The sequence below is a fragment of the Nicotiana tabacum genome, chromosome 10, assembly GCF_000715075.1.
Source record: "Nicotiana tabacum cultivar K326 chromosome 10, ASM71507v2, whole genome shotgun sequence".
Classification (NCBI taxonomy): domain Eukaryota; kingdom Viridiplantae; phylum Streptophyta; class Magnoliopsida; order Solanales; family Solanaceae; genus Nicotiana; species Nicotiana tabacum.
In genome coordinates, this window is record NC_134089.1 from 21,635,671 (window position 1) to 21,654,416 (window position 18,746).

Genomic DNA, 18,746 nt, shown 5'->3' on the forward strand with positions numbered 1-18,746 from the left:
CCATACCTTCTCTAAGTACTGTTGCATCCATGCTTCCCTGGCTGTATAAGTCCCCAGCATTTGGTTAACTACGACCTGCGAATCGCTTTTGATTACAATTTGATTAATGCTAAGTTCTCGTGCCACTTCCAAACCTGCAATCACAGCTTCTTACTCTGCCTCATTATTAGTTATAGAATGGCATTTTATGGCTTATTGAATGGTTTCACCCGTAGGTGGCACCAAAATAACTCATAAACCTTCCCCTTCACGTTAGATGAGCCATCAGTAAATAAGGTCCAAATTCCTGGATTAGACCCGTTAAACACCTATAATTTTTTTTCTACTTCTAATCGCATCTCTTGGCTAAAATCAGCCAAAAGATCTGCTAACACCTGAGATTTTATCGCGGTTCTGGGCTGATAAGTGATGTCATATTCACTTAATTCTATAGCCCATTTGGCTAATCTACCTGACAACTCATGCTTGTGTAATATATTGCGTAATGGATAAGCAGTTACTACGACAATAGGGTGACATTGAAAATAAGGCCTTAGTTTTCTAGATGCCATGATTAGTGCAAGTGCAAACTTTTCTAATTGAGGATACCGCGTCTCCGCATCTAATAATGATTTTCTGACATAATAAATTGGAGATTGTTTACCTTGGTCTTCACGAACTAATACAACACTTACCGCTACTTCGGAGACAGCAAGATAGATAAGTAATCTTTCCCCAACCTTGGGTTTTGCGAGCAACGACGGATTTGATAGTTATGTCTTCAAATTTTTGAGTGCCTGTTGACATTCCTCAGTCCATTCGAACTGATCTTGCTTTTTAAGAGCTGAAAAGAATTTAAAGCACTTTTCTAAAGATTTGGAAATTGTGACGACCCAGCCGATTGTCTTTGGAATTTATGCCCTGTCTCCCCATTAACTGCTTCCCCTAAGTTCATTTCTGCTATTCTATTTTGCCGGGACATTCGGTGTTGGGATTCAGTGTTTTGGGATACTTAGTCCCTAAATAAGAGCTTAAGTGTTGAAAAAATGGTCCGTAATCGGAACAGTGTGAAGATGGCCTCGGAATGGAAATTCGATGGTTCCGTTAGCTCCGTTAGGTGATTTCGAGGTTGGGAGCGTGTTCGGAATATATTTTGGAAGTCCGTAGCTCATTTAGGCTAGAAATGCCGAAAGTTAGTATTTTGACAAATTCCGGTTGATAGGTTAAATTTTGATCCAAGGGTCGGAACGGAATTCTGGAAGTTGCTGTAGCTTCGTTAGATGATTTAGGATATGCGCGCAAAATTTCAAGTCATTCGGACATGTTTTGGTCGGGTTTTTGATCGAATGTGTGTTTCAAAGTTTCTACAAGAACTTAGGCTTGAAGTTGATGTAATTCGATGATTTTAGTGTTAGTCGAGGTGTTTTGATGATTGGAACAAGTTTGCATAATGTTTTAGGATGCGTTGGTGCTTTTGGTTGAGGTCCGGGGGGCCTCGGGTGTGTTTCGGGTGAGTTTTGAGCAAGTACGGACACCCCGGAACTTAGAAAAATGGAGGTGGCAGCAGTGGAGACGCGAACCGCGCTCCTTTTCGCGCTGGGCGCGCGGCCGCACCCGGGAAGATCTGTAGGCTGCTGGTTCTACTTCGGAAGCTCATATCTTTTGATCAACACGGAATTTTGAGGTGATTCAAAAACGAAAGTTGTAGAGCTTTGAATCTAGTTTTCATAACATATTATAATAGGCATTTGGACATTTGTAGAGAAAGTTACGACCTAAATAGTGAAGCCTGTCACTGCTGTCAAATTGCTGTGTGGCCGCGACCAATTTTTGTGCGGTCAGCACTACCTGGGCGCGGACCGCGGTCATTTTTGTGCGGTCAGCACTGTCGGAATCCGAGGGGTACTCTATAAATACGAGGTTTTGGGTTTTATTTGATATTTTGACCTATAGAGCTCGGATTTTGGCGATATTTCGAAGGTTTTTCAAGAAAATCATCGGGGTAAGTGATTCTAACTCAGATTTGGTTAGAATACATGAATATACCATTGAATTCATCATTTAATTAGTTATTTGAGATGGAATTTGGGAAGAAAATTGTGGAATCTTTCAAAAATATAAAAATGAAGATTTGAAGGACCAAATGGTGTCGGAATTGGAAAAATTTGGTATGGTTAGACTCGTGAGAGTACGAGGTTTCTGGAAATATAAATTTTATTCGATTCCGTAACATTGGCCTGAGGGGTATTTTGGTCATTTTACCTATTTTCGCGCCTTAGCTTTGATTTTAATAGTGGAACTAGTTACTTGTGATGTTATTTACAATATGTAATTGGTTTGAATAGATTTGGGCCGCTCGGAGTCGGATACTCGTGGCAAGGGCATTGTTTCTTAGCGATTTTTGTACCGGTTCGAGGTAAGTGGCTTGTCTAACCTTGTGTGGGGGACCTTTCCCCTTAGGATGTGCTATATTTGATAATTGAAATGCCCTGTACGTGAGGTGACGAGCGCGTACTTGAGCTAATTGTTGAAAATCCAATTTTTCCTTAAGTATTTTAATTGAGTTCTTTCCTTGTTTTATGCTACTTGTGAATTTAGCATGTTGCTAGTCTAGAAAGGCATGTTTAGTTGACTTAATTGCCTATTTGCTTAAATTGCTTGAATTGCATTACGTGAAACATGTTGGGCTAGAAGTAAATGTTTACTTGGTACGAAATTAGCGTTTAATTTAATATTCTTGTGTTGCTGCTCTGTGTTTTACTTTGGGACTACAGGTTAGAGTCCTGGGAGATCCCCGACACATATATTGAGGATTCCAAGAGATCCTCGGGATACCAAGAGATCCCTGGTTGATATTGAGGATACCAAGAGATCCTCGGGATACCAAGAGATCCCTAGTACATATTGAGGATACCAAGAGATCCTCGGGATACCAAGAGATCCCTGGCTTATATTGAGGATACCAAGAGATCCCTAGTACATGACTGAGGATACCAAGAGATCCTCGGGATACCAAGAGATCCCTGGTTGATATTGAGGATACCAAGAGAACCTCGGGATACCAAGAGATCCCTAGTACATATTGAGGATACCAAGAGATCCTCGAGATACCAAGAGATACTTGGCTTATATTGAGGATACCAAGAGATCCTCGGGATACCAAGAGATCTCTAGTACATGACGAGGATACTAAGAGATCCTCGGGATACTTAGAGATCCCTGGTTACTTTCCTTATGGTTTGCTTTCATCATTATTTCCATTATTGTACTCTTATTATCCTGTATAGATTCTTACTGTAGGTTCTCAATTGCACTGCTTATCTTATCCTGACATCTTTATTTTTTTTTATAACCTCAGTAGGGCCCCAACCTTTCTCGTCACTACCCAACCGAGGTTAGGCTTGGCACTTACTGAGTACCGCTGTGGTGTACTCATGCTACTCTTCTGCACACTTTTGTTGTGCAGATCTAGGTACATCTGAGCAGGCATACCGCCAGTAGCTGTCAAGGAGCATTATTGGAGACTTAAGGTATACATTTGCTACGTCCACAGATCCGCAAAGTCTCCTTCTCATTCCATCCCTAGTTGTTAGCTGTTATTTCGATTCCTCTCTTTGTATTATACAAATTCTGGTGACTAGAGCAGTGTTAGACTTCTTGTAACCTGTGTTGCCCGTGGGATTCCGGGTTTTGGGATGTTACTTTCAGGAGTTGTGTATTCAGTGTATGTGCCAAGCGACATCGTTATACACTTCCTTTTCTATTTAGTGTTTGTTTACTGTTTTTATTTCGAACTGTTAAATTCCGCAATGTGTTAGGCTTACCTAGTCGCGAAGACTGGGTGCCATCATGACAGGCTCACAATTGGTGAACCAGGGTCGTGACAAGTTGGTATCAGAGCTCTAGGTTCATAGGAGTCACGGGACACAGGCCGGTTTATTAGAGTCTCGCTGATCGGTACGGAGACGTCTGTACTTATCTACGAGAGGCTATGTAACCGTTAGGAAAATTCCACTTCATTTCATTTCTTATCATGCGTCATTTATTCAGTTTGGAGCTTATATCATATGTTCTTTTTGCATTCACCCGTGTATTGAAATTGCGCACTCGGTATCAATTTTGCGCCGATGGTTCGTGATGCTACAGAGGATTATAAGGGAGCCAAGAATTTGCTCAACCGTTGTTACTGCGTGTCATCCATATTGATAATGTAGAAGTATTGAGAGATCATTCAATTGTGCACATGGTGGTACAATAGGTTCTGACATCTGGTTGATAAGTACGGTCTTAAGAAGGTTTACTTAATTGCCTAATCGTCGCCGTAATGGTAGAGTCACGAGGTGGACGTAGATCTGAAGATAGTTGGTGGTAATAGGGACTATGTGGTACGTATGAGATGTTTATCTAGCGAAGGGTACAACTAGAAACCGAGATGCTGGAGGAAGTGAGTTTAACTGTCCTAAGAAGGACATATGCCAAACGAATGGTTGGGGTGTCTCATGATGGTGACATACGAGCGATAAAGGTTAGTATTGTGGAGTATCAAGATGTATCTTATGGCCTTGCACCAAGTGAAGAGAGTTCACTATCAACGATCAAATTGTGGGTCATGTGTCATATCAGATTTGGCATGAGGTGTATTTATGTGGTATCCAAAAGTTCTCTGAAACTTGTATATGAGTAGGAGCTGAGATTTGTATGGGATGATGTGGGGACTTTCGATGTTCCTATGTCCATAATGATTCTACATTCAATATCAGCAGGGAAATGAAAACAATTTTAGAATACTCGTAGTGCTCCAGTTAATTAGGGCACTCTCATGGGACAATTATCTTTTAAATGCACCACTAGCATGGGTTTCCTTAAATGGTTATTCTAGTTATCCGGCACAGACTCAGTATGAGCAGTCGAACTGCAGATGGGTTGTTATGAATGTAGTGATACTAGAAACATCATGAGAAATTATTCCAAACTTGGGAGAAACCTATTTCATCAGAACACACAATCAACACACTCCATTATAGTTACTAATCTACATACACTACAAGATAGAGATGGAGAACGAACGGGCAGATGGCGCCTAAGAGGTGGATGCCCGACCCATTGATATAATTGCTATAGTGTGGTTGAGGCCACTATACCAGATGATGTCATTACAAGTACAATTCTGATTATTATAAAAATGATTTTTTTTCCTTAACTTGATTTGATTTTGAAAAATTTAGGCGAGTCCTCTTAATATGCACCACTCATGAGTGAGCTTCGTAATCCTGAAATCTACTTATGTGAATACTCACGTTGGGCTATTATACGGAGATAGTTATCCCTATCATTGTATGTTGTGATTTTCTTTGACGGAAATTATTGAAAAGAAGAAATAAAGGAAATGAAAAATTTCCGTTGGCACAATGTGCAAATACTTGTGATTCAGAGTTGAGGGTGATATCCTCAAATAATTATATAATGTAAAATATTTTAAACCGAGCTACAAGCTGCGGTAGATGTTATATAAGGGCAAGGTCCTGGTAGTGAAAGGTTTATGTGTTTAAAATTCTTATTTTATGAAATTAAAATTTTTGGTACTATATTTTAAATGGGAGTCATGCCTATTGGGCTTATTTGACAATTTTTGTATATTTTCTGTTCATATTCAACCATTTTTTTGTGTTGTAAACGTTGAGCTCTAGCCTATGAGATGAGCGTCCATGTGGCGTTAAATGTGACTCGTTAATTTGGGTAAGTAATTATGAGGTCTCAATGCCTCGTTGTGAGTAAAATGGAGGTCTGAAATAAGATGATTGTTAACATAAGGTTAATTGGCAATGTTGTGATTTATGAACAACTATTATGGTCAGAGACATGGTTATTAGCATACAGATGATGTGTTTCATGTCCAGATATCAGCATGATAATGCGATGCTTATAATGATGAGATTAGTGTTATTGATATATACATTGTGGTGTTTCATTAGGTTGTGGATATGTTGTTAGTAGTTGTTTTGGTGTTACTCTGGAAGGTGGATAGACCCAAATACAGGGGAGGCTCTGCCAAAATTTCAAAAAAAAAATTAATAAATAAATTTTGGAAGTTAGAAAATTTGAGACCTTAAGATGTGCGAAGAAAGAGATAAGCTACTTCGTGTATTTGAGGATGAATGACCCTAAGTGGGGGAGAATGTAACAACCCGGAGGAATAATTTCGAAGTATTTAAGCATTATTAAAAGTTTAAGTGTGTTGAAATAAGATTAATGTAGTGTGATGATGTGGAATTCGTATCCTATGACGAATGGCAGATTTTGAAGTTTGGGTCCTGTCCTAAGGTTATGGACTAAAGATGAGGTGAAACCTTCAGTTAAGTTGAAGGATCAGTTACAGGAATTTTCTTGATAAAGGTTTTATTCGGCCCAGTGTATCGCCTTGGGGTGCTCCTGTTTTGTTGGTAAAGAAAAAAACAAGGGGTGCTTCTATGCGTATGTGTATTGATTATCGACAGTTGAACAAAGCTACAGTGAAGAACCGTTATCCTTTGCCTCGTATTGATGATTTATTTGACCAGCTTCAGGGCGCACATATGTTTTCTAAGATTGACATGCGCTCAGGTTTCCATCAATTGAAGATTCAGGAACCAGATATCCCGAAGACTGCTTTCAGGACTCGGTATGGCCATTACGAGTTCCTTGTTATGTCATTTGGGCTGACCAACACCCCAGCAGCCTTTATGCATTTGATGCACAGTGTGTTCCGGCCATATCTTGACTCGTTCGTCATTGTCTTTATTGATGATATTCTGGTGTATTCCCGGAGTCGGGAAGATCATGAGCAACACCTGGGAACTGTGCTTCAGACTTTGAGAGAGAAGAAGTTATATGCTAAGTTCTCGAAATGTGAGTTCTGGTTGTATTCCGTGGCATTCTTAGGCCACGTGGTATCGAGTGAGGGTATTCGGGTGGATCTAAAGAAAGTAGAAGCAGTGCATAGAGACTTATGGCAATGGATGTTCAGGCCTTAGTCAGCCAGTTTGTGAGATTGGACCTTTCGAAGCCCAGTAGAGTCCTAGCTTGTGTGGTTTTTCGATCTTCCTTGTTTGACCGTATCAGGGAGCGGATCAACATGGACTTTGTAGTTGGGCTCCCACGGACTTTGAGAAGGTTCGATGCTATTTGGGTGATTGTGGATCGGCTGACCAAGTCCGCTCATTTCATTCCAGTGTGTACTTCTTACTCAGCGGAGCGATTAGCAGGGATTTATATTAGGGAGATTGTCTGTCTGCACGACATTCCAGTTTCTATCATCTCAGACAGGGGTTCAGTGTTTACATCACGGTTCTGGAAGGCCGTCCAGCATGATTTGGGTACCCAGGTGACTATAAGTACAACTTTTCACCCTCAGACGGACGGACAGTCCGAGCGTACTATTCAGATTCTTGAGGATATGCTCCGTGCGTGCGTGATTGAGTTTAGAGGATCTTGGGATCAATTCTTGCCATTGGCTGAGTTTGCGTACAACAACAGTTATCAGTCCAGTATTCAGATGGCGCCGTATGAGGCCCTATATGGTAGGAGATGCAGATCCCCGGCGGGTTGGTTCGAGCCGGGTGAGGCCAGGTTATTGGGCACTGATTTGGTTCAGGATGCGGTCGAGAAGGTTAAGGTGATTCAGGATAGACTCCGTATGACCCAGTCCAGACAGAAGAGTTACGCGGACCGGAAGGTTCGTGATGTTTCCTTTATGGTTGGTGAGCGGGTTTTGCTTCGGGTCTCGCCTATGAAAGGCGTCATGAGGTTTGGAAAGAAAGGGAAGTTTAGCCCGAGGTTCATTGGTCCATTTGAGATTCTAAAGCAGATTGGAAACGTTGCTTATAAGCTTGACTTACCTCCCAGTTTGGCCGGGGTTCATCCGGTATTCCATGTCTCGATGCTTCGGAGGTATCACGGTGACCCGTCTCATGTGTTGGAGTTCACTTCAGTCCAGCTGGATAATGACTTGTCCTATGTTGAGCAGCCAGTGGCAATATTAGACAGGCAAGTCTGAAAGCTCAGGTCAAAGGGTATAGCTTCAGTAAAGGTTCAGTGGCGGGGTTAGCCGGCCAAGGAGGCGACTTGGGAGATCGAGCGGGATATGCGCAGCCGATACCCTCATCTTTTTGCTACTTCAGGTATGTTCTCTATGCTCGTTCGAGGACGAACGAATGTTTAAGTATAGGAGGATGTGACGACTCAGTCGGTCGTCTTTGGAATTTATGCCCTGTCTCCCCATTAACTACTTCCCCTAAGTTCATTTCTGCTATTCTATTTTGTTGGGACGTTCGGTGTTGGGATTCAGAGTGTTGTGGGATACTTAGTCCCTAAATAAGAGCTTAAGTGTTGAAAAATGGTCCGTAATCGGAACAGTGTGAAGATGGCCTCGAAATGGAAATCTGATGGTTCCGTTAGCTCCGTTAGGTGATTTCGGGGTTGGGAGCGTGTTCGGAATATATTTTGGAAGTTCGTAGCTCATTTAGGCTAGAAATGCCGAAAGTTAGTATTTTGATAAATTCCGGTTGATAGGTTAAATTTTGATCCAAGGGTAGGAACGGAATTCCGGAAGTTTCTTTAGTTTCGTTAGATGATTTAGGATATGCGTGCAAAATTTCAAGTCATTCGGACATGTTTTGGTCGGGTTTTTGATCGAATGTGTGTTTCGAAGTTTCTAAAAGAACTTAGGCTTGAAGTTGATGTAATTCGATGATTTTAGTGTTAGTCGAGGTGTTTTGATGATTGGAACAAGTTTGCATAATGTTTTAGGATGCGTTGGTGCTTTTGGTTGAGGTCCGGGGGGCCTCGGGTGTGTTTCGGGTGAGTTTTGAGCAAGTACGGACACCCCGGAACTTAGAAAAATGGAGGTGGCAGCAGTGGAGACGCGGTCCGCGCTCCTTTTCACGTTGGGCGCGCGACCGCGCCCGGGAAGATCTGCAGGCTGCTGGTTCTACTTCGGAAGCTCATATCTTTTGATCAACACGGAATTTTGAGGTGATTCAAAAACGAAAGTTGTAGAGCTTTGAATCTAGTTTTCATAACATATTATAATAGGCATTTGGACATTTGTAGAGAAAGTTACGACCTAAATAGTGAAGCCTGTCACTGCTGTCAAATTGCTGCGCGACCACGACCATTTTTATGTGGTCAGCACTCCCTGGGCGCGGACCGCGGTCATTTTTGTGCAGTCAGCACTGTCGGAATCCGATGGGTACTCTATAAATACGAGGTTTTGGGTTTGATATTTTGACCTATAGAGCTCGAATTTTGGCAATTTTTTGAAGGTTTTTCAAGAAAATCATCGGGGTAAGTGATTCTAAATCAGATTTGGTTAGAATACATGAATATACCATTGAATTCATCATTTAATTAGTGATTTGAGATAGAATTTGGGAAGAAAATTGTGGAATATTTCAAAAATATAAAAATGAAGATTTGAAGGACCAAATGGTGTCGGAATTGGATAAATTTGGTATGGTTAGACTCGTGAGAGTACGAGGTTTTTGGAAATGTAAATTTTATTCGATTCCGAGACGTTGTCCTGAGGGGAATTTTGGTCATTTTACCTATTTTCGCACCTTAGCTTTGATTTTAATAGTGGAACTAGTTACTTGCGATGTTATTTACAATATGTAATTGGTTTGAATAGATTTGGGCCACTCGGAGTCGGATACTCGTGGCAAGGGCATTGTTTCTTAGCGATTTTTGTACCGGTTCGAGGTAAGTGGCTTGTCTAACCTTGTGTGGGGGACCTTTCCCCTTAGGATGTGCTATATTTGATAATTGAAATGCCCTGTACGTGAGGTGACGAGCGCGTACTTGAGCTAATTGTTGAAAATCCGATTTTCCTTAAGTATTTCAATTGAGTTCTTTCCTTGTTTTATGCTACTTGTGAATTTAGCATGTTGCTAGTCTAGAAAGGCATGTTTAGTTGACTTAATTGCCTATTTGCTTAAATTGCCTGAATTGCATTACGTGAAGCATGTTGGGCTAGAAGTAAATGTTTACTTGGTACGAAATTAGCGTTTAATTTAATATTCTTGTGTTGCTGCTCTATGTTTTACTTTGGGACTACGGGTTAGAGTCCCGGGAGATCCCCGACACATATATTGAGGATACCAAGAGATCCTCGGGATACCAAGAGATCCCTGGTTGATATTGAGTATACCAAGAGATCCTCGGGATACCAAGAGATCCCTGGTACATATTGAGGATACCAAGAGATCCCTGGTTGATATTGAGGATACCAAGAGATCCTAGGGATACCAAGAGATCCTTAGTACATATTGAGGATACCAAGAGATCCTCGGGATACCAAAAGATCCCTGGTTGATATTGAGGATAGCAAGAGATCCTCGGGATACCAAGAGATCCCTAGTACATATTGAGGATACCAAGAGATCCTCGGGATACCAAGAGATCCCTGGCTTATATTGAGGATACCAAGAGATCCTCGGGATACCAAGAGATCCCTAGTACATGACGAGGATACTAAGAGATCCTCGGGATACTTAGTGATCCCCGGTTACTTTCCTTATGGTTTGCTTTCATCATTGTTTCCGTTATTGTACTCTTATTATCCTGCATAGATTCTTACTGTAGGTTCTCAATTGCGCTGCTTATCTTATCCTGACATCTTTATTTTTTTTATAACCTCAGTAGGGACCCGACCTTCCTCGTCACTACCCAACCGAGGTTAGGCTTGGTACTTACTGAGTACCGCTGTGGTGTACTCATGCTACTCTTCTGCACACTTTTGTTGTGCAGATCCAGGTACATCTGAGCAGGCATACCGCCAGTAGCTGTCAGGGAGCATTATTGGAGACTTAAGGTATACATCTGCTACGTCCACAGATCCGCAAAGTCTCCTTCTCATTCCATCCCTAGTTGTTAGCTGTTATTTCGATTCCTCTCTTTGTATTAGACAAATTCTGGTGACTAGAGCAGTGTTAGACTTCTTGTAACCTGTGTTGCCCGTGGGATTCCGGGTTTTGGGATGTTACTTTCAGGAGTTGTGTATTCAGTGTATGTGCCAAGCGGCATCGTTATACACTTCCTTTTCTATTTAGTGTTTGTTTACTGTTTTTATTTCGAACTGTTAAATTCCGTAATGTGTTAAGCTTACCTAGTCGCTAAGACTGGGTGCCTTCATGACAGGCTCACAATTGGTGAACCAGGGTCGTGACAGAAATAAATCTCCCTAAGGCTGCAATTCTTTTTTACTTGTAAGCATGTCAGAGATTTCTTCAATGGCTTTAATCTGTGCGGGATTCACTTAAATATCACGGTTAGAAACAAGAAAACCCCAAAAATTACCTGATGCAATACCAAATGCACATTTCTCAGGATTTAGTTTCATATTGAATTTTCGCAAGATCTGAAACGTATCAGACAAGTGTGATATATGATCCCCTGAATGTTGAGTTTTAACGAGCATATCGTCTATATAAACCTCCATAATTTTTCCCAAATGTTCTTGAAACATTTTGGTCACTAGTCTTTGATATGTTGCACCAGCATTTTTGAGACCAAAAGGAATTACTTTATAACAGTAAGTCCTCCTGTCTGTTATAAATGAAGTTTTTTCTTCATCTATAGGATCCATTTTGATCTAGTTGTATCCTGAATACACATCTAAAAAGCTTAATAACTCGTGACATGCAGTAGCATCAATTAGTTGATTTATATATGGTAATTGAAAAGAATCTTTAGGACAAGCTTTGTTAAGGTCTGTGTAATCTACACAAACTCGTCATTTACCATTCTTTTTCGGTACCACAACAGTATTGGCTAACCATATAGGATACTTTACCTCGTGGATAGGCCCAATTTTCAGTAATTTTTGGACTTCATCTTAAATCACCTGATTTTTGAAAGTTCCTTGCTTTCTCTTCTTTTGTTTGACAGGTGGATATGATGGGTCTTTATTTAATTTGTGATTCATTACCTCCGGTGAAATTCCTGTCATATTAGAATGGGACCAAGCAAAACAATCCACGTGAGTTTTCAAAAATTCAATCAACTTACCTTTCATGTCTTGGCTTAGATTGGCCCCTACGTAGACTTTCCTTTCAGGCCATTGTGTAAATAACTCTACAGCCTCCAGTTCTTCAATCGTTGTTTTGATATTTTTGTTTTCCTCTAGTTCTTGAATGGAATCGGGCCTTGAGTCCACATCTGTTAGCCCTTGTACAATTGAGGCTTGTGTAACTGCTATTTTTCTTCGTTTTTCGTACTTGAATCTGCTATGGAGTTGATGCTCCTGGATGTTTGTTGATCCCCACGGATTTGACAGATTCTCCATGGTGATGGAAATTTAATAACTTGATATAAGGTAGACGGAACTACATTATCTCGTGGATCCATGGTCTCCCGAGAATCATATTGTAAGCCATCTCCATCTCTACCACCTGAAACTTTGTATCTTTGACAACTCCTTCTACGAATGTAGTAAGTATTACCTCCCCTTTCGTCACAACGCTGGAATTGTCGAATCCAGACAAAGTATGCGCCTTTGGTACTAATTTATCTTCAGCTTGCATCTCGTGTAGTACTCTTAGCAAAATAATGTTCACAGAACTACCTGGATCAATCAAAACTTGTTTCACATTATTATCATGTACAAGTAGAGATATTACCAGTGCATCGTTATGTGGAGTTAATAATCCATCTGCAACTGCATCGTTAAACGTAATACTTTCTTCCTCTAAGACATGTCGAACCCGCTTCCCGTGGGTAATTGTGACCTTTGAAACTTTATTGGCTGTTGTGTACGTCACACCATTGATTTCTTTACCTATGCTTATAACATTAACGGTCCTTTTGAGAGAAGGCGGTTTAGGGGGCTCCTGCCTATTCTTCATGTATGCTTGCTTACCTTTCTCACTGAATAATTCGGTGAGATACCCTTGCTTTAATAGATGATCAACTTCACCTTGTAGCAACCTACAATCTGCCATTTTATGACCATGATCGTTGTGAAAGTCGCACCAGTGATCAGGATTATGCCTGTTTGGATTCGATCTCATTTCTTTTGGCCACTGCACCTTATCACCCATGCTTCTTAAAACAACTACGAGTTTGGAAGTGCTTACATTAAAATTATAACCGCCAAATCTTGCCTTTAAGTTTCTATCATCATCCCGCGACTCTTGCGTGTTTCGATCATTCCCAAATCTTAATGATGAGTCCGACTCTCTATTCCTCGATCTATGATCGTACCTTGAGTTGTCATGTTTTGAACGTGAATCATTTCCTACTGGGCCCATATATGGTTCGTATCTATTTTTACCGGACCTTTTTTCTATTTCCGCCCGTCTCGAACTCACCTTTTCCTCTTTTTGAGACCGTGAGATAATATCTTCTTCTATCCTTAGCTTCGTGCTATACCTGTTGTAAACGTCATTCCACGTTGTTGCTGGGAATTCACGAAAACTTTCCTTGAGTCGCCTCGTGGCTTCTGAACTTTTTTCATTCAAATTACTAGTGAAGGCTATCGTTGCCCAATTGTCTGGTACATGTGGTAACATCATTCTTTCACGCTGGAACCTATCCACGAACTCTCTAAGCAACTCTGAGTCCCCTTGCTTGATTTTGAAAATATCTTCCATTCTTTTTTCGACTTTTTGAGCTCCCGAATGTGCTTTGATAAATCAATCTGCAAGCTTAGCAAAAGAATTTATGAAATTTTTAGGTAAAAGAGAATACCATGTTAATGCTCCCTTAGTGAGTGTTTCACCGAATATTTTGATCAGTACTGATTCAATTTCTTGTTTGGTCAAGTCGTTGCCTTTTACGCCTGTTGTGAATTCAGTCATGTGGTCTCGTGGATCAGTTGTTCCATCGTATTTTGGAATATCGGGCATTTTGAATTTCTTTGGAATTGAGATGGGAGAAACACTTGGCTTCCAAGGTTATTGTGAATATTTATCCATATCTATCCCTTTGATTACGGGTGGTACTCCAAGTATTTGCTCTATGTGGTCACTTTGCTCCTTGAGCTATTTCTGCAATGTTAATACTAAATTTTAAATCAGAATTGACTAAGTACCCAGTTCTCCATCTAGTGACTCGCTAGGGATTCCACCACTGCCTGAATTAGCAAGCACAGAATGAGGGCTCTCTAAAGTATTTTTATTTGGAGTTGGTGTTGGTGGTGCAACTGGTAACTGGCTGACAAAGGCCTCAAGAGCTTTATTGACATATTGAGCGATTAGCTTTTACAAAGCTTCTGATAGCTTCATCGTTTTCAAATTGAGCATTTGCATTTGAATGAGATCCATCAGGAGTGCCTTCTCGAGACCGCCGAGGGGAGCTTTGCGGAGAAGGGATCGGGGTGCGATCATCCTGTGGATTCCCCTGGAGTTGATGGTTTCCCTGGTTTCCTTGGGTGTTGTCATTAATGTTTGACATGGTTGATGCAACAAAAAAGGTTAGGCTAAGAAAGAATAGATTATCAGATTCTCAGTAACAGAACCTATTTGTTTAACCAAGAAGTGGAATTTTGGTCAAAGCTTTATTTTAGAAGAACTCGGGTTACTGATAATCAAAAATGAATGATGGAAATTGATTTTGCTAACAATAAGATGAAAAAAAAGAAAACAAGATAAATCAGTATATTTCGATGATATTTCGTGTGTTTACAAATCAATCTTCTCCTTTTTATAGTTATTTCTAAGTTATACGTTTTGCCTTTGTCATAATAATAATTAAAGGCATTTAATGATACGTTACAATGGTAATCATTGTAATTCAACACAGATTCTCTAACATTTTCAGTATTTAATGCTTATTAAATATTATATATGTACTCTCTTGTGCTATCACATTCATTCTCCTTAATTTTTGGATTTAAATAGGTACGAGCGTCGAGTCTTTTGAATATCTGCTCGTGCCTCTGCTTGTGCCTCTGCTCGTATCTATTGTGACTCGTGCCTCTTTGCTAATCATCATTCTTTGACCAACTTTCGTGTCATGACACGTCATCTTTCAATCACTTCAATCTATATAAACTCAAATTTTCCCAATACATTGTACACGGGCTGTAGCCCGGTTACCGTTAGAATTTTTTTTAATTAATTGGACCGTTCCCAACGGTCAAATTGAGAAATGACCGTTGGGGAACGGCCAGATTTTGCAAAAATGGCCATCCGGCCACCCCATTAAAAATATAGCCCTCCCACCCCTAATAATTGAAAAATTACATTTTTAACCTTTTAAAATCTATAAATAGCCCCCCTTCTTCTTCATTTTTTTTTCATAATTCACTCTCTTACTACTCTAATTCTCTCTCAATTCTCTCTTGATATTATAGTTCTTAAATTCTCAATTATTTATTATTTCAAGTTTCATCAATTATTTAGTTTAGCCATTACAAAATTATTTTTTTTGGTAATTATCATATTTTATTACCAAGGAACGAAATTACAGAGCAAAAAAACAAACACTAATTCTTGACATCTTCCCAGAATTAGTTTCTCCTATACTTCTATTTTTCTACCTACTAACTATGAGCTAACAATTGCGTTTAAGGGTAGAAATTTAACTCTTCTAATTTTCTTCTCAATCTTGACAATGTATATCCCCTTCCACAAACCATTTGTATAATCTGCTTCATCAGTACTCCTGCTAGTCTCAGTTGAGTTCTGAAAATTCTATAATTCCTCTCCTGCCATACATAATAGACACAGCTTGCTAATGCTATTCTGTAGATCTCTGCATTTGCTGATCTGCCTCGAACGTTGTTGCATGTCCATTCTATTTCTTGACTCCATTCCATCGGTCGTCTGTTAACATTCATCCACTGCAGTAGTTTCTCCCATATTGCTGCTGTGTATGTACACTTGAAAAATAAGTGTTCCATGCTTTCCTCTTCTTCGTTGTACATAGGACATAGTAGATCATTTGTTATTCCCCATCTTTCTAATCTATCTCTTGTAGCCAGTTTTCCCATTATTGCCACATACAAAATAAAAATCCACTTTGGCATACCTCCATTGTTACATATCAGCTTCCTCCAAGGCATCTTCTGGTGATCCTGCTTTAACATCTTGTATATGTAGTTGATGGTTATGTTCTTCTTGTCAAGTATCTCATCCAAGTTTTCCCCAGCATCAGTCATGTATTGTTTTGCCTTCAAGATCTTCTGTACCAACCATAAAGCTTGCTTAGTTTCTATGTGTTTTACAGGCTTTCCTTTTCCATAATAAGTATGAATCCATACTACCCAGAGTTTATCCTTTTTTTGAGCTACGTTCCATAACAGCTTACATATTGCAGCTTTATTCCACAACTCAACATTTAGCAGATTCCAACCCCCACTTGCTTTTGGTTGACATAGTTTATCCCATGCCACTAGAGCTTTTTTTGTCACCTCAACTCTCCCAGACCATAGGAATTTCTTGCATATGGCTTCAATGAGATGAATTACCTTTTTAGGGAATACAAATATTTGAGACCAGTATATTTGGATAGATAGCAGCACACTTTTTATTAACTGTATTCTGCCAGCATATGAGAAAAATTTGGCAGTCCAAGATGTTATTCTATCAAGCATCCCGGCCAACAATGGCTGGAATTGAATAACTGACATCCTTTTTGTGCTCAGTGGGACTCTTAGGTACCTTATAGACAACTCTCCTTTTGAAAACCCCAAATCATCCACGACCTTTTGCTGCATTGTTGGATTTACACCACCAAAATATATGGAACTCTTACTCTTATTTGCAGTTAGACCTGACACCTTTGAGAATTCCATAAAGCAGTTATATAACATGCGGATGGAAACTTCATTACCCCTACAGAATAGCAATAGATCATCAACAAATCTCAGCTGAATAATTTGCAGCTTTTCACATCGTGGATGATAGTTAAAATCTGGCTGGTTCTTCAGTGTTCTGAGTAACCTGCTGAGATAGTCCATAGCTATGACAAACAAATAAGGAAACAATGGATCCCCTTGTCTAAGACCCTTCCTAGCTAGAAAAGGACAACTTGGACTCCCATTAATCAGAATATAATATGAGACAGTAGAGAGACAGTTCATGATCCATTCCATAAATCTGCCAGGGAAGTTCATTGCTATCAATATCTGCTTTAAGAAACCCCATTCCAGAGAATCATATGCCTTTTGCATATCTAGCTTGATCATACACCTTGGAGTAATGCCCTTCCTTCCATAGCCCTTCACCAATTCATGACTTAGGATGATGTTATCAAAGATGACTCTGCCTGGTACAAAGGAAGCCCGACTTATGTCTATGAGATTCTCCATAATCTTTTGCAATATTGTAGTGATCACCTTTGATATTATCTTGTATAAGACAGTACAACAAGATATAGGCTATATTCCTTGATTGAACTAGGATTTTTAAATTTTGGAATCAATGTCACAGCAGTGCAGTTTATAGGCTTGTAGATCTCTCCAGTGTCAAAGAACTGCTTTGTTGCTTTGATTATTTCTTCTCCTACAACTGTCTATGCTTTCTTAAACAAACAAGCATTGAAACCATCATAGCCTGGGGCTTTGTTATCATCTATGTTGTTCACAACATTACATATCTCATCTGTGGTGATTGGTTCTATTAGCTTCAGCTGCTGTTCTCTTGTCAGTATTGCTCCATTCTTCATTATTGTTGGATTAATCACTGGCATTTATTCTGCTGCATCTCCTAGTAACTTCTTGTAGAACCCTACAATTTCTTGTTGCACCTCTTGATCATTCTGTAATAGCTTTCCATACTGATCAACAAGGGATTTGATATGGTTCATAGAAGTCCTATTTTTCAAACATGCATAGAAGTAAGCACTATTTGAGTCCCCCGGTTTCAACCATTTTGATCTAGACTTCTGCCTCATTATGCTCTCATCTATCATTGCCCATTTCTCCAATTTGCCTCTTAGTTCCTTCTCTATATCAGCCAAACCTATTTGATAGTTTGGATCATGCATTTGTTCTTGTGTCTCCTGAAGTTGTCTCCTTATTAATTGAACTGTCTCTCTAACATTTTTAAATTCTACTGTGTGCATCTTCTTCATTTCCTGTTTTACTGCTTTAAGTTTCTGCCACACTTTTTCCATTCCTTGCCCTTTTGTAGTTGTATTCCATGCTTGTTCTACCACTGTTAGAAATTCTGGCAGCTCAGCTACATAGTTATAGAATCTATATGGCTTAGGCCCCTCCTTCCTCGCTTCCTCCAAATGAAGGCATATTGGTGTGTGATCAGATATAAATGGTTCCATCACAATTATTTCCATTTGCTTCATTGTTGTCATCCACTCTACATTGACAATGGCTCTATCAATCTTACTCCACACATGATTATTTGTCCATGTGAACTTCCTTCCTATATATTTTAGTTCATTCATGTTATTATTAAGCATTACAAAATTATTATTATCAAATATCAAGTATTCAAGTGAAGTATAGTATCAAGTATTCAAGTATAAAGTATCAACTATCAAGTTTCGGTCTATCAATTGAAGTTTGATTTTTGATATCAAAAATTCAAAATTAGTGCAGCATCCGGAATCCCGGTACACTCGTTTCATCTCTTTCTCTTATTTGGTGTACACTTATTTTATTATTTAGAATTATTAATTTAGTTTCCTAATTTAATTTCTTAATTTAATTTCTTACTTTAATTTACATAATGGATTTATTTAGAGCGGCCAAAGAATCGTGCACTAGTAGAGGTGGTAGTAAGAAAACTTCCAAAAGAACAAGAGGTGGTGGTAAGAAAACTTCCAAACGA

General features: G+C 39.6%; 1 protein-coding gene across 1 annotated transcript; it reads right to left on the reverse strand.

Annotated features, from left to right (window-relative positions):
• Window positions 1–17,646: 17,646 nt before the first annotated feature.
• Window positions 17,647–18,360, reverse strand: LOC142165024 (uncharacterized). The gene has a single exon (XM_075223671.1). It carries the CDS (start codon window positions 18,358–18,360, stop codon window positions 17,647–17,649), a length of 714 nt encoding a protein of 237 aa, XP_075079772.1.
• Window positions 18,361–18,746: the final 386 nt, after the last annotated feature.